At 44.5% G+C, this 13585-nt stretch overlaps 3 protein-coding genes across 3 annotated transcripts; 2 read left to right on the forward strand and 1 right to left on the reverse strand.

Moving 5' to 3' along the window:
* Window positions 1-9690: 9690 nt before the first annotated feature.
* Window positions 9691-10329, forward strand: LOC115783079 (histone H1-like). Its single transcript, XM_030733726.1, has one exon. It carries the CDS (start codon window positions 9691-9693, stop codon window positions 10327-10329), a length of 639 nt encoding a protein of 212 aa, XP_030589586.1.
* A 1061-nt stretch (window positions 10330-11390) lies between these two features.
* On the reverse strand, window positions 11391-11834 carry LOC115783089 (histone H2A). Its single transcript, XM_030733737.1, has one exon. The coding sequence runs from the start codon at window positions 11808-11810 to the stop codon at window positions 11424-11426; it is 387 nt and encodes a 128-aa protein (XP_030589597.1). The 5' UTR covers window positions 11811-11834; the 3' UTR covers window positions 11391-11423.
* A 346-nt stretch (window positions 11835-12180) lies between these two features.
* Window positions 12181-12639, forward strand: LOC115779233 (histone H3). Its single transcript, XM_030727780.1, has one exon. The coding sequence runs from the start codon at window positions 12202-12204 to the stop codon at window positions 12610-12612; it is 411 nt and encodes a 136-aa protein (XP_030583640.1). The 5' UTR covers window positions 12181-12201; the 3' UTR covers window positions 12613-12639.
* Window positions 12640-13585: the final 946 nt, after the last annotated feature.

Here is a 13585-nt window from a genome sequence, read left to right on the forward strand (position 1 = left end):
AACATTTATTTTATATAAAGCTTACTGAAGTCATTTGCACAAATGTTTTAAAACTATGCAGTTCAGGAATAGCAAGGGAAAAGTTTAGTTTCAGAGAGAAACAGAAACGTAATCAGCCAGTATTTTTATACAGTAACAAAATCATTTAGCAAACTGGAGCTATATAACTGAAAAATTGCCTGTTGGCACCACTGCCCTCAAACCGCTTGTTAGACTGTTTGTTCATAATACAGCCCATAAACAGAAGAACCTGATTAGGAGAATACCTACACTAACCAGCACGTAATAAACCTCAGTGACCAATATTCTGTTGGATGCAGACTGATTTTCAGACATGAATGGAAACCAGATAAATGAATAAAGGAGACAAAACTTAAGTAGATGTGCTAAATATTAATGTGTTTTACAATATGTTTATGTGTTTAGGGGAAACAAACTGCTGGGTGAGCTGAAGCTTGCTCAGTCATTTAGAGATGAAGATAAGATGAAGACTTCTGCTTGATTGCTGACTAGTTCCTCTTTTCATTTTGCCTTTTCACAGCTTCATCAAATAAAGAAAAATAAAGAAGTGTGCTTTGGGCACAAGTTATATGCTACAGTTTTATGCTGCTGGATCTCATCAAAGCATCCAGAGCGAGCTGCAGATCACTCCTTACAGGAACATTTTGTAGTGAAAACTCTGATGTTCTCTGTAAATGGAAAACAAACACCTCAATCAGGAATACATGAAGAAACTTTGATCGGTGCCTCTGAGCTCCCACTTCCACCTTCTGTACCCATTTATTCAAGTTCAAAGTTAGACATTACAGGCACACTGGTATATTTCTCCAAAGGTTATTATTTTCAACCAGAATTTGGCAGACAACAATGCAAAAAGATCTCTCCTGGAAGATTTAGTCAGAAGCAGCTTGTGGCTGGGGAGGTGAGAAATGAAAGTATCCAGAATTGTTGATGGTAGCCTGCCAGATGATACATTGCAAAGTGCAGGGCTCCAGACCAGTGACGTGTGGTGAGGTTTGTGGCGGGTGAGGCACTGACTCGTCTGGAGTCGGATGTTCACATTAGGGATGCGCCGATCCAATATTCAGTATCGGTATTGGTCCGATACTGGCCTAAATTACTGGATCGGATATCGGAAAGAAATAAAAAAATGTAATCCGATACATTAAATAACGTTTCGCTCACATTAGCTGCATTACAGGGCTCAGTCGTCTTCTTCTTCTTGTGGGTTTGCAGTTGACCAAACCAGCTTAGAGCTGCATTACCACCACCTACTGGAATGGAGTGGATCAGGAGTTAGAAAACAACCCCCTCAGATGCTCCGTCGCTGCGATGGATTCCCTTTGACACTGAGTGATCATCGCTGACATGTTTTTCCGCCTCCACCGCTCTCTGCTGTGTTCCTGTGTTGTGCTCGCGGTGCTGAGAATCAGCTGTTATTTTTTTCTCTATGTCAGCTCCCGGACTTACTGCTAGCGAGCGAAGCTATTAGCACTGGTGACTGTCCGGTACCGGAAGAACCCCTTCCCCGTCAAAATATTTTTGATACTTTAATCCCTGATTTGTGACTAAATATAGACCTGCAGTAGAAACGTATTTAGGAGAATGATTGTAAATATAAAGCATTACAAGATTGCGCTCACGCAGCTCCTAGTTTTTCACGTGAACACTGATGAGGCAACAGCAGCAGTCAGCTGATTTAGGTGCAGTCTGTCTGCACAAGCGGAAAGAGGCGGAGCCGGTGAGCTCAGATGGAGCAGAAGGAAATGATTTTCTAGTGTCCAAAAGAAGCCTTTTCGTCCCTGTAACCTCCATTAAACCTTTACTGGGAAACAGCTGGAGGTCCTTCATCAACCACCTGATCAGTAAGTGAAGAAATCCACCCTGTTTGTTTCACACAGGGAAAAACTGCAGTACGGAAGTTAAAATATGCAGATGAACTGTTAATATGAAAAAAAGTATTTCCTATCCAGTTACTTGGGTAATCAATATAAATAGAATACACCATTGCTAAAATAATCGATAGTTACAGCCCTAATGAAATTTGCAACATGCTTCTCACACAGAAGCAACAGGATTCAGGTGATAGTTATTGTTGTAAGTAAGTAAAGTTTATTTATATAGCGGTTTTCAGAGACAGAAAAGTGCTGTACAATAATTAAAACACAATATCACCCCCACCCCACCCCCAGAAAACACTATGTTAAAAACATAACATTACCATATTAAAAGAAAAAGAATAAAAATAAAGTCGGAAACCAGAAAGACTGGTTAAACAGAAAAGTTTTCAACTATTTTTAAATGACACCACAGAGTCAGCTAAATGGAGCTGGAGTGGTAAACAGTTCCAGAGCTTTGGTGCCACTGCCTAAAAAGCTCTGCCTGCCCTGGTCCTTAGTCTTGTGGGACAACTAAAAGACTTTGATTTTGTTGTGTGAGACTGTTGACTTCTTTTTTTTTTTTTATGTTTTTTTAAATGCCTGGATCAATTTTAAATATCGGATTTATATCGGTATCGGCCGATATCCAAATGTAAACTATCGGTATCGGACATAAAAAAGTGGTATCGTGCCATCCCTAGTTCACATATATGAACCCAAAATAGAAGCTTAATTAATTAATAATTAATAATTAATTATGCTTTAATCAACTGCATACTGTTCAACAATGATGGCAAGAAAAACAAAATATTTAATGTAAGGTCAAAAAAAAAAAGATGTATTACCTTACCTTTATTTGAAGATGAAGTCCATGCGCCTGTTCTTCTCCCTATGGGGCAGCGCTGCTGCAGCACTGCCCCCTATCAGTGCGGCACGGTACTTTCTGCCTCCCTCTGTGTATTTTCACCGTGCATTTATGGCCGATCACAAAGAATAAACATGTCACACACATTCATTCAGTGTATTAGACAAACTGTGGAACATCAGCATGTGCAACACGTGTAATCAAACATGTATATTGGCGATATAAAGAGAGACAGCATGCGCCAACCGCCTGCTTCATTTACTGTATGTGACACAGCACCACCAGAGGTGAGCCGCAGCACTGCACTGCCTCTCACCGCATTTCTTACATGTGTTTGAACAGGCAAATACCTAAATTCCCCGATTTTGACCATTAAAGTGTTGAAATAATTCAGAAAACAGTTTTATAAAACAGTTTTATAGAACAGTCAAGTGGACAAATGTATTTTCTCTTATCACTGTTAGCATTTTACTTGTCATGATAACAGGGAGGCACTGCCTCACCTGCCTCCCTGACTGCACGTCACTGCTCCAGACAGATACTGAGCTGGAACCTGTTAGAAGGGACTTCAAAACCCAAAGCACTCTTATGCAGGTACATAGTTTAATGCTGTTTTGTCACTGAACTATGTCTTCTCCCTATTACGCACAAGGTGCTTTTTACTATAAGCCTCATTCACCCAATCACACACATTCATGCAAGCACTTTTTTCCATACCTAAGCACAGAGCCGGCCCAAGCCTTGAAGGGGCCCTAAGCAAGATTTAAGGGGCACCCTTCAAACCATTTCACTGTCCCCTGAACTTACTTGTTATTAATCCTGGAGTGTTAAAGTTGATTATTAATTTTTTTAGGATTTATTACTGTTTCAGCCTTTTCAATTCAATTTTTCAATTCAATTCCATTTTATTCATACAGAGCCAACTCACAACAAACAGTCGCCTCAAAGCATTTTATACTGTAAGGTCTTTACCCCATAATAATTACAGAGAACCACAAGTAAGTCAGCAGTCTGAGAGCAAAGTGCTCTATTCAGGTGATACGGTACTATGAGCCAGTGAAGAGAAGCCAATATGGGAGAAATCTGCTCTCTCTTTCTAGTCCCTGTCAGTACTCTAGCTGCAGCATTTTGGATCAGCTGAAGGCTTTTCAGAGAGCTTCTAGGACAGCCTGAAAATAACAAATTGCAATAGTCCAACCTAGAAGTATTAAATGGACGAATTAGCTTTTTAGCATCAGTCTGAGACAGAAATATTAGCGTGTAGCCTACTCATTAAATTAGTGTTGTTACAAGTGTACAAATCTGGACAGTTAGAATAGTCTGTTCTTTCTTTTAGGAAATTGGCATTTGTAAAAAATTAAAACAAACCATAAAAGTTTCATGACAAATGTGGGCGAGCTTGGGGACCCCCTGGTGGTCAGGGGGCCCAATGCAGCCGCATATGTCGCCTATGCCTCGGGCCGGCTCTGCCTAAGCACCTTGTCTAACATTCTCACACACACACACACACACACACACACACACACACACACACACACACACACACACACACACACACACACACACAGACAGACAGACAGACAGACAGTGGGCAACACAGGGTTTAGCATTTTGCCCAAAGATACTTCAAGAGACTGGAGGAAATTCCAACTGGTAGTCAGTCTACTCAACCTTACTGTGAAATCAAAGTGCAGTCACAGGATGGATAACAATGAGCTTTGAAATGAAATAGACACACTGTCCTCACTTCACTTTCTTCTCATGAATATCAAATCAGCTCCGTTGGTTTCTTTTCTGACTGTGGTTTCAGCACTTCCAGGAGGATGGAGGTCTTTCTCTCTGAGAGCTTCATGAACCAGACTGCAGGAGCTGACTGGAAAACTGATGGTAATGATAAATGGATGCTTTGGCCTGTCTGAGTCTCACAGTCCTTCACATGGGAGTACAGACCCAACAGGAAATCACTCTGATATTTGTGATCATAATCATCATGAAGAGGAAATGTTGGCTAAGAAGAGACCAATGATAACATCTTTAGCATTTTCTCTCCTGTCTTCTGTCCTCTCTCTGCTGCTCCAATGATGAGATTCATCAAGACGTTTGATCTGAGAGGTTTTCTGACCAACAGAAATTGGAGAATGAGAAGAAAACATGATGTAATGTTTTGATCTGAGCACAATAAACCGAAACCAGCAGCAAAACAAACAAAACATACAAACTGGAGGAGCCGGGAAGCAAACCTCCTCCTTCCAACTGGTAGGCAACCCACTCAACCTTCTGAGCCACAGCCGCCTCCTGAGGCTTTAATTGTGGTACACCTAGCAGTGTATGACAATTGCTATTTAATATGAGCTGATTCTTCTCTGCAGATCAGATGTTTTGGTGGACCTCCTGACTTTGGCAAAGACTCACATAACTGGATGGATTAATCTCTGAGTCTTACCTTTTACAGTTTTTTGTCTGAATGGATATAGGCAAACTGCTTATTGAAGTTTCTCACATGACTTCACATGCATATTGTTCAACAGTTGTCTGCCATATTGGATGTGATACAACCACCATTTGCTAAAGACTGGTTGGCAGTCCTTAGCTGGCAGTAGATCCTGGTTTCTGGCTATTGGTGGATGAAATCAGTTTAAAAAAAGGTGCTGCACCACAAACCTCATAGTGATTTCTGTGGTTGCTAGTGGATTGCCATGATTGTAATTTTTCATGTTTGTCTGCAAATACTAACTACTGGCCCTGCGGTAGTAAAACTTTAAAACATGTGACACAAACCAGAAATAGGGAAGGTTCACCTTTGAAGTAAAAGTTATGCCTCAGCGCTGCAGCTAATGTGTTTCAAACGGTGCAACTTTTACTTTGAAGACAAATGGTTCTCCATTTCCAGTTTGTGTTGCACTTTTCATGCTTCCTTTAGGCAGTATACTCAGAATGCATAAGATACTCTTTCATTGCTATGCAGATGATACCCAGCTTTATTTAACTATGAGGTCAAATGACCAGGATCAATTAGTTAAACTGCAGGAATATCTTAAAGACATATGGACCTGGATGACCTCTAATTTCCTGCTTCTAAATTCAAATAAAACTGAGGTTATTATACTCGACCCTAAAAATCTTAGAAATGTGGCGTCTAACCGGAACTCTGGATGGCATTAACCTGGCCACCAGTAACACTATGAGGAATCTTGGAGTCATTCTTGACCAGGATATGTCCTTTAATGTACATATTAAACAAATATGTAGGACTGCTTTCTTGCGTTTGTGCAATATGTCACCCCCAACCAGATGACTCCCCCTCCCTGAGCCTGGATCTGCTGGAGGTTTCTTGCTGTTAAAAGGGAGATTTTTCCTTCCTGCTGTCACCAAGTGCTGCTCATAGGAGTCCTGTGATCGTTGGAGTTTTTTTTCTCTAATATTGTAAGGTATTTACCTTACAATATAAAGTGTCTTGAGGTGATTTTTGTTGTGATTTGGTGCTCTGTAAATAAAACTGAATTTAACTTAACCGTGTTTCTGAGCTCAGATAGTAGCTAACCAGGGTTTGGAGACAAATTAAGTAATTTCCATTCAAACTATGACTGCAGCATATGCCATCAACCAAAGCAATCACAAGGAGGCTTTTGCCAACTTGTTGGAGAATACACATTTTTCCCTACAGACAGATGGTCACTATGGGTTCACTAACCAGTCTGTAGGCCTGCATCACTGGGCTTAAGCAATTATTTTCCAGAGACAAGAGATTAATGTCTCATCTCTGTCATTTTCCAAGCAACTACCATCCAGCTCCAGCAGCCACTCACGATTCACCTTGACATTATCAAAGAGTTAGTGTATGTGCAGTTTCTGGGACCTCATTGTGTTTTCAATTCATTCAGAAAACAAGATTTATTTCAGAGTAGGATCTGCCCCCTCTCTGATTACTGTAACTGTAATCAAAATAACTAATGGATAGAAAACTCAGGCTCACATCTTTCTTCAGTTTGAGTCCCCTGGAAGTTCCAGGGCTGGACTGGGACAAAAAAATCAGCCCTGGCATTTTTGGCTTAGACCAGCCCGCAACTATGTCTTTGAAGCATTTGACACTGTTTTACTCTTATTCAGTGTGGGTATACCTTTTGCTAATATTTTTTTTTTAACTTACTTTAGTAATGCTTAAATTGCAAAGTTTTGACATATCATTTAGTTTTTTAAAATCTGTTATTTCACCTGCTTGAGTGCTTTTTAAAACATGTTTAACCAGCACAGAGGCTACAAATTCAAACTACTGTGCAGCCTTTCAACACACCTTTAACCTAAATATCTAAAATGCTATGATGCAGCCTAAAATGGACACTTGCTGCTCATCCAACACTTCTTGGCCTTGACCGTTTGCTATTTTATCAGATTAAGGTGCCATGGCTGCCAGATTTGGGGAAGTATGCAAATGTAAATAAATATTGATATTAATCAATCGCCATTGCTCATCACACTGCTGCTGTCTTCACCTACAGCAGAGTCTGCCCAAGCCTTGAAGGGGACCTAAGCAATATTTGATTTGGGGCCCCCTTCATACCACTTCATTGTCCTGGGACTTAATTGTTATTAATGCTGGAGGGTTAAAGTTGATTTTTTTTTTTTTTAGGATATATTACAGTTTCAGCCTTTTCAATTCAATTTTTCAATTCAGTTACATTTTATTTATACAGTGCCAACTCACAAAAAACAGACATCTCAAGGCACTTTATACTGTAAGGTAAAGACCCCACAATAATTACAGAGAAAACCCATCGTTCATCCTAATCTTAAAAATAGAGAGGGTGTCTGTCTCCTGAATCCAAACTAGGAGCTGGTTCCACAGAAGAAGGGCCTGAAAGCTGAAGGCTCTGCCTCCCATTCTACTCTTAAGTATCCTAGTAAGTAAGCCAGCAGTCTGAGAGCAAAGTGCTCTATTGGGGTGATATGGTACTATGAGCCAATGAAAAGTAGCCAATATGGGAGAAATCGGCTCTCTTTCTAGTCCCTGTCAGTACTCTAGCTGCAGGATCTTGGATCAGCTGAAGGCTTTCAGGGAGCTTTTAAGACAGCCTGATAATAATGAATTACAATAGTCCATCCTAGAAGTAACAGATGCATTAATTAGCTTTTTAGCATCAGTCTGAGACAGAAATATTAGAGTGTAGTCTACTCATTAAATTAGTGTTGCTACAAGTGTATCTGGACAGTTAGAATAGTCTCTTCTTTCTTTTAGGAAATTGGCATTTGTAAAAAATTAAAACAAACCAAAAAAGTTTCATGACAAATGTGGGCGAGCTTGGGGGCCCCCTGGTGGTCAGGGGGCCCTATGCAGCCGCATATGTCGCCTATGCCTCTGGCCGGCTCTGCCTACAGCCTGCGGTTGCTGCAGCGTTACAGAGGACGTGGAGGCTACAGCAGCGAACATGTCTGTGATCTTTACACATTTTGTAGCATCTACAGTGACACGCTTCAATTTCTTCGCATGTAACTTCTCCGCACCTCCTTTCTGCCGCTTCGGTTTCTCCATATTGCCTCTCCTTTAACACACGCGCTCAAAACTACTCCCGCTAGTAGTTTCAGTGTTCTGCACCACGCAGAGAAAGGGCGGGGCCGCTTTCATCCTATATCCTGATTGGTTCTGTCCACTGTCTATATTGAAGATGGGCCAATGGGCCGCCCCCTCTAAATTGCGGGCCGGTCTCTTACAGAAAAAAAAAAAAGCAAAGAAAAAAAAAGATCCAACAGCATCGGCCCCTGAGGACTGTCGGCCCACCGGGCAAACGCCCGGTACGCCCGATTGCCAGTCCAGCCCTGCCTGGAACTCATTCGTTCAGTGGAAAAATCATCGCCTGTTAGAGCAACGGGGACAATGGTACCACAAGAGGTCACTAAAGGCCTTCGCAACACACAGCATATAGTATGTGAACACAAACTAACATTTTGAAAAGGACATATCCTCAAATTTAACCGGGACTTTACTAATGGCTGCTACTTTGCACTGCTGCCTGAAGTCAGTGAACACACTGAGAGTCAGAGAATTATTGGTGTACATTAAATCCCCCACGTAGAAGAGGTCCAAAGGGTGCAAGTGAGCTGGGCTCAAATACTGGCTCAGGAATAGAGAAAAGAATGATCAGCAGTGATACTGTTTTTAGAAATATTATTACGGACATGAAGAGAAGGAAAACTACTGCACAGACGAATAACAGCCCTCTTCCCTAGAGCCTTTAAACATTTTAAATATAATGTAATGTGTTGATGTGTTTTATGTTTGTGTGCCAAATATTAATAAAGGCTTTAAAAAAAAGAAACAATGAAGCTTCACAGATTCAACAATGATCCATCTGTGAGTCAAACTCTGCGCTGTTGCTCCTCTTGAAGGGAGCAGCTCTCACGCAGGTCTGGCTGCTGCTCCAGCAGCATCGCTGTGCTTGCTGCCAGCTCCACAGCTTCACTTTGCTCCACAGCTGCCTTCATCACATGCGGCTTTGAACTCGGACTGTGTCAACAAACATGCGGCTCAGCTGGAAAACGTCTTTTCACGGCGCTCTGCGGCGCCGCCGTCTTTTTAGCGGACAAAAGAGCGGAAGAAGCCGCCGAGCAGCGCTGAGCTCCGCGCTGAGCCGCTCAGCTTCGGAGGCTCCAGCAACAAAGCGCACAGAGCCGCAGAGCTCTACATGAGGCCCACACGAGGAGACACCAGTCCGCTGTGGACCGCTTCACTGTCGCCCTGCAGCGCCGCTCACACGCTCACTTTCAGCTCTTTGATCCCGGACACAAAACACAAAACGGACACACGTTGACGCCGCACAAGCGAGCCCCGCGACACGCCTTCACTCTCCACGGTTCTCATGGTGTGTTCAAGTGCAGCGTCTGGCTCCGAGCTTCCGTCATTGCGCTGTCACTCTCACTGCACTCAGATCAGAGCTCAAAGCTAAGCAGAAAATGTCGGAAGAAGCTCCAGCACCTGCTGCCGCTCCGGCCAAAGCGGCCAAGAAGAAGGCTTCCAAGCCCAAGAAGGTCGGCCCCAGCGTCGGCGAGCTCATTGTCAAAACTGTGGCCGCCTCCAAGGAGCGCAGCGGCGTGTCCGCAGCCGCTCTCAAGAAGGCTCTGGCCGCCGGAGGCTACGATGTGGACAAGAACAAGGTTCGCGTCAAGACCGCCATCAAGAGCCTGGTGGCTAAAGGCACTCTGGTCCAGACCAAGGGCACCGGGGCCTCCGGATCCTTCAAGATGAGCAAGAAGGCCGCCGAGACCAAGGACAAGAAGCCCGCAAAGAAAGCCGCTCCCAAAGCCAAGAAGCCCGCAGCGGCCAAGAAACCCGCCGCAGCAGCAGCGGCCAAAAAGCCCAAGAAGACGGCGGCAGCCAAGAAGGCCGCCGCAGCCGCTAAGAAGTCCCCCAAGAAGGCCAAGAGCCCCAAGAAAGCGGCCGCAGCCAAGAAGCCCGCCAAGAGCCCCAAGAAAGCGCCCGCCAAGAGCCCCAAAAAGGCGCCCAAGAAGGCCCCCGCAGCAGCCAAGAAAGCCCCCGCTAAGAAAGCAGCCAAGCCCAAAGTCAAGAAGGCCGCGCCAGCCAAGAAGAAGTGAGCTCCCCTCACATTCAACCTCCACAAAGGCTCTTCTCAGAGCCACCACACCATCACACAAGAGCTACATCCTCAACAGCATTATTAGTAAGAGTGGAACGATAGTTTAGACTGATTTTTACATTTTAAACGGATTAATAATTACAAAATCTCAGTCATACTTCATGAAACTCAAGGGAGACTAAACATGAACAAAGCTTTCATACAAAGCACTTACACAGCACCAATAATGCTATTACACATCTTTCAGAAAGCAACCATTTCTTCTCATCGCGCTCTGAACAGGAAACATTGTCCAACTACATCATATCAAAGGTGAGGAGAAACTTGAGTGAACAGTACACAAAACATTGATACTGACCACCTCATTCAGAGTGGTCAGAAACATTTTTCACACTTCAAACTCTCACTCAGGAATCTGGTGCTTGAGGCAGCAAATCTCTTGGAATAAATGCAATCAATCCCATGGAGGACTACAGGAATTAGCCTGTAATCAAGTCCTTGATAAGTTTATGAAGCTTAAAACCAGCTGATGAAGTATTTTAATGCTGCTACAAGTGAGATGGTGCTTTGTCATGAATGTTTAGCCAGGATAATTGGTGTGTGAGCATTTAATCAATTTGATCTCTGAAATATTTCTGATGGACTAGTTTGTATATTCACTTGATTTCACACAAGCTTGAGTTGAAGTCCACACACACACACACACACACACACAGAGGGGGGGGAAATCATGCAACAGCACTAATTTCCAGCTGAGTGAACATGTGGGATTGTGAGGTTTGCTGTGAGACGAGTGTGACCGTCACACCTGAAAGCTGCCTTCCTGAGATTCAACTGTCAGTATTTCCATAGTGATGCTCTAGTTCCTGTGATAGCAAAATTGAGAGTAGCACAGAGCAAAATGAACGCATTGTTATTTAGCTGCATTGAGTGATGTGATCAAGTGTGAGTGATCCATGTAAGTGTAGTGATTGTCTACATTGTTAAGCTGAATGAGAGTGAGGACATGTGCTCTGAGAGGAGTGTGTGGCTCTTAAAAGAGCCTTTTTTTACAGCAGGTAGGCAGAGCAAGTAGTTTGTCCGGTGCTGCGTTTACTTGGCCTTGACGGGCTTCTCGGTCTTCTTGGGCAGCAGCACGGCCTGGATGTTGGGCAGCACGCCACCCTGAGCGATGGTGACTCCGCCGAGCAGCTTGTTGAGCTCCTCGTCGTTGCGCACAGCCAGCTGCAGGTGTCGGGGGATGATGCGAGTCTTCTTGTTGTCGCGGGCAGCGTTGCCGGCCAGCTCGAGGATCTCAGCGGTCAGGTACTCGAGCACGGCCGCCAGGTAGACGGGGGCGCCGGCACCAACGCGCTCAGCATAGTTGCCTTTGCGCAGCAGCCTGTGCACACGGCCCACGGGGAACTGCAGTCCAGCACGGGACGAGCGGGTCTTGGCCTTAGCTCTGGCTTTGCCTCCGGTCTTGCCGCGTCCGCTCATGTTTAACGCTTTTCTTCTGTGTAGTATCGACACTCAAAGAAAACATGAGTCGAGCAGCCCCAAAGCCTCGCTTATATTTGCGCACAGCGCGCGCCGTTTGGTCGCGCACCAATCCCACAGAGGCTTCCAGCAGCGCCGCAGGGGGCGGGCCGCTCTCGCTGTAAGCGCGCACTTTGAACGCACTTCCGTCCAATGAGCAGCCGACACTCAGGCGGGCCGTCGCTCCTTTGGGCGGTGCTGAGCGCCGCCACGAGCTGCTCACCAATCACGAGCCGGACTTGTCGAGCAGCGGCACCGCCTCGCAGTGTCTCACACGCTTTAAGAGCAGCGACTCTCCTCCATTCATTACATTTTCTCCTGTTCGCAGCACAAAGAGAGAAAGCACGTAAACATGGCAAGAACCAAGCAGACCGCCCGCAAGTCTACTGGAGGCAAAGCCCCCAGGAAGCAGCTGGCTACCAAGGCCGCTCGTAAGAGCGCCCCGGCCACCGGAGGCGTCAAGAAGCCTCACCGTTACAGGCCCGGCACCGTGGCTCTGCGCGAGATCCGCCGCTACCAGAAATCCACCGAGCTGCTCATCCGCAAGCTGCCCTTCCAGCGCCTCGTCCGTGAGATCGCTCAGGACTTCAAGACCGACCTGCGCTTCCAGAGCTCCGCCGTCATGGCTCTGCAGGAAGCCAGCGAGGCTTACCTCGTCGGCCTCTTCGAGGACACCAACCTGTGCGCCATCCACGCCAAGAGGGTCACCATCATGCCCAAAGACATCCAGCTGGCCCGACGCATCCGCGGAGAGAGAGCTTAAGCTGCCTGCCTGCCTGCGCTATACAAACAACAACAACGGCTCTTTTCAGAGCCAACTCACTCACTCTGAGACAGTATTTCTCATCTCTTACATTCATTGGTAATCACTGGAATAATAGATTGGATTTGTAGCTAAATTTAAAACAGTCTCAGTTACAAAGCATCTGTTAGAATAGATCAGCGGCGACATTTAATTTTATTTATTTTTTTTACTTAGAAGCTGCTTTTCACTCATTCTTTTCACTGTTCTATTCAAGGCTCCTGTCTTCTGTGCACTGAGCTCAGAGCACTTCTGCACAGACTGATTTCACTCACTGAAACATAAACATGATCAAAGCTTCATCTCTGAACCACTGAAGCTTCTTGTGTCACTCTCTCCCCTCACACACTGGAGCCACAGCGGGTCTGTGACAACAGCATCTGTCCTTTAATGCTGAATCATGTTTCTATGAATATGATGCAGGAGTAGATAGAAATTATAGAATGTCCTTGTCCTCACCTGTCTTAAATCAGCCACATCACTGTCACTTTTCAGTCTCAGTTAAAGTAAAAATTCTGCTTAGTCTCTCTGATTGCAAACCTCTGACATTCCAGGTATCTATTTTGAGTAAGCCCATAAAGAAAAAATATTCCCTCTGTTTTTCCTACTGTGTTAACTGTGTTTCCACCTCCACAAAAATCCACTGTGGTTCCAAGTTTGTGTGGGGGACAAACCGCAGAGATCTTTAATGTATAAAAGCAAAATAAATGGTGGTTTAGGAACGATTGATCTCAGTATTCTTTTAAAAATACCCGTTACTGAAAAATCTTCCTATAACGATTATAGCATAAGTGTCTGTGTACCCTACCTCCTCCTTAAGGCCTGATTTAGACTTTTGTAGTGAATCTTTATGGAGCCGATGGCGTAACCCGAGTAAGCGGCTGCAAAAAAAAAGTGATTACATACAGTGGTGTGAAAAAGTGTTTGCCCCCTG

The sequence above is a fragment of the Archocentrus centrarchus genome, chromosome 1 (genome assembly GCF_007364275.1).
Source record: "Archocentrus centrarchus isolate MPI-CPG fArcCen1 chromosome 1, fArcCen1, whole genome shotgun sequence".
Taxonomy (NCBI): Eukaryota; Metazoa; Chordata; class Actinopteri; order Cichliformes; family Cichlidae; genus Archocentrus; species Archocentrus centrarchus.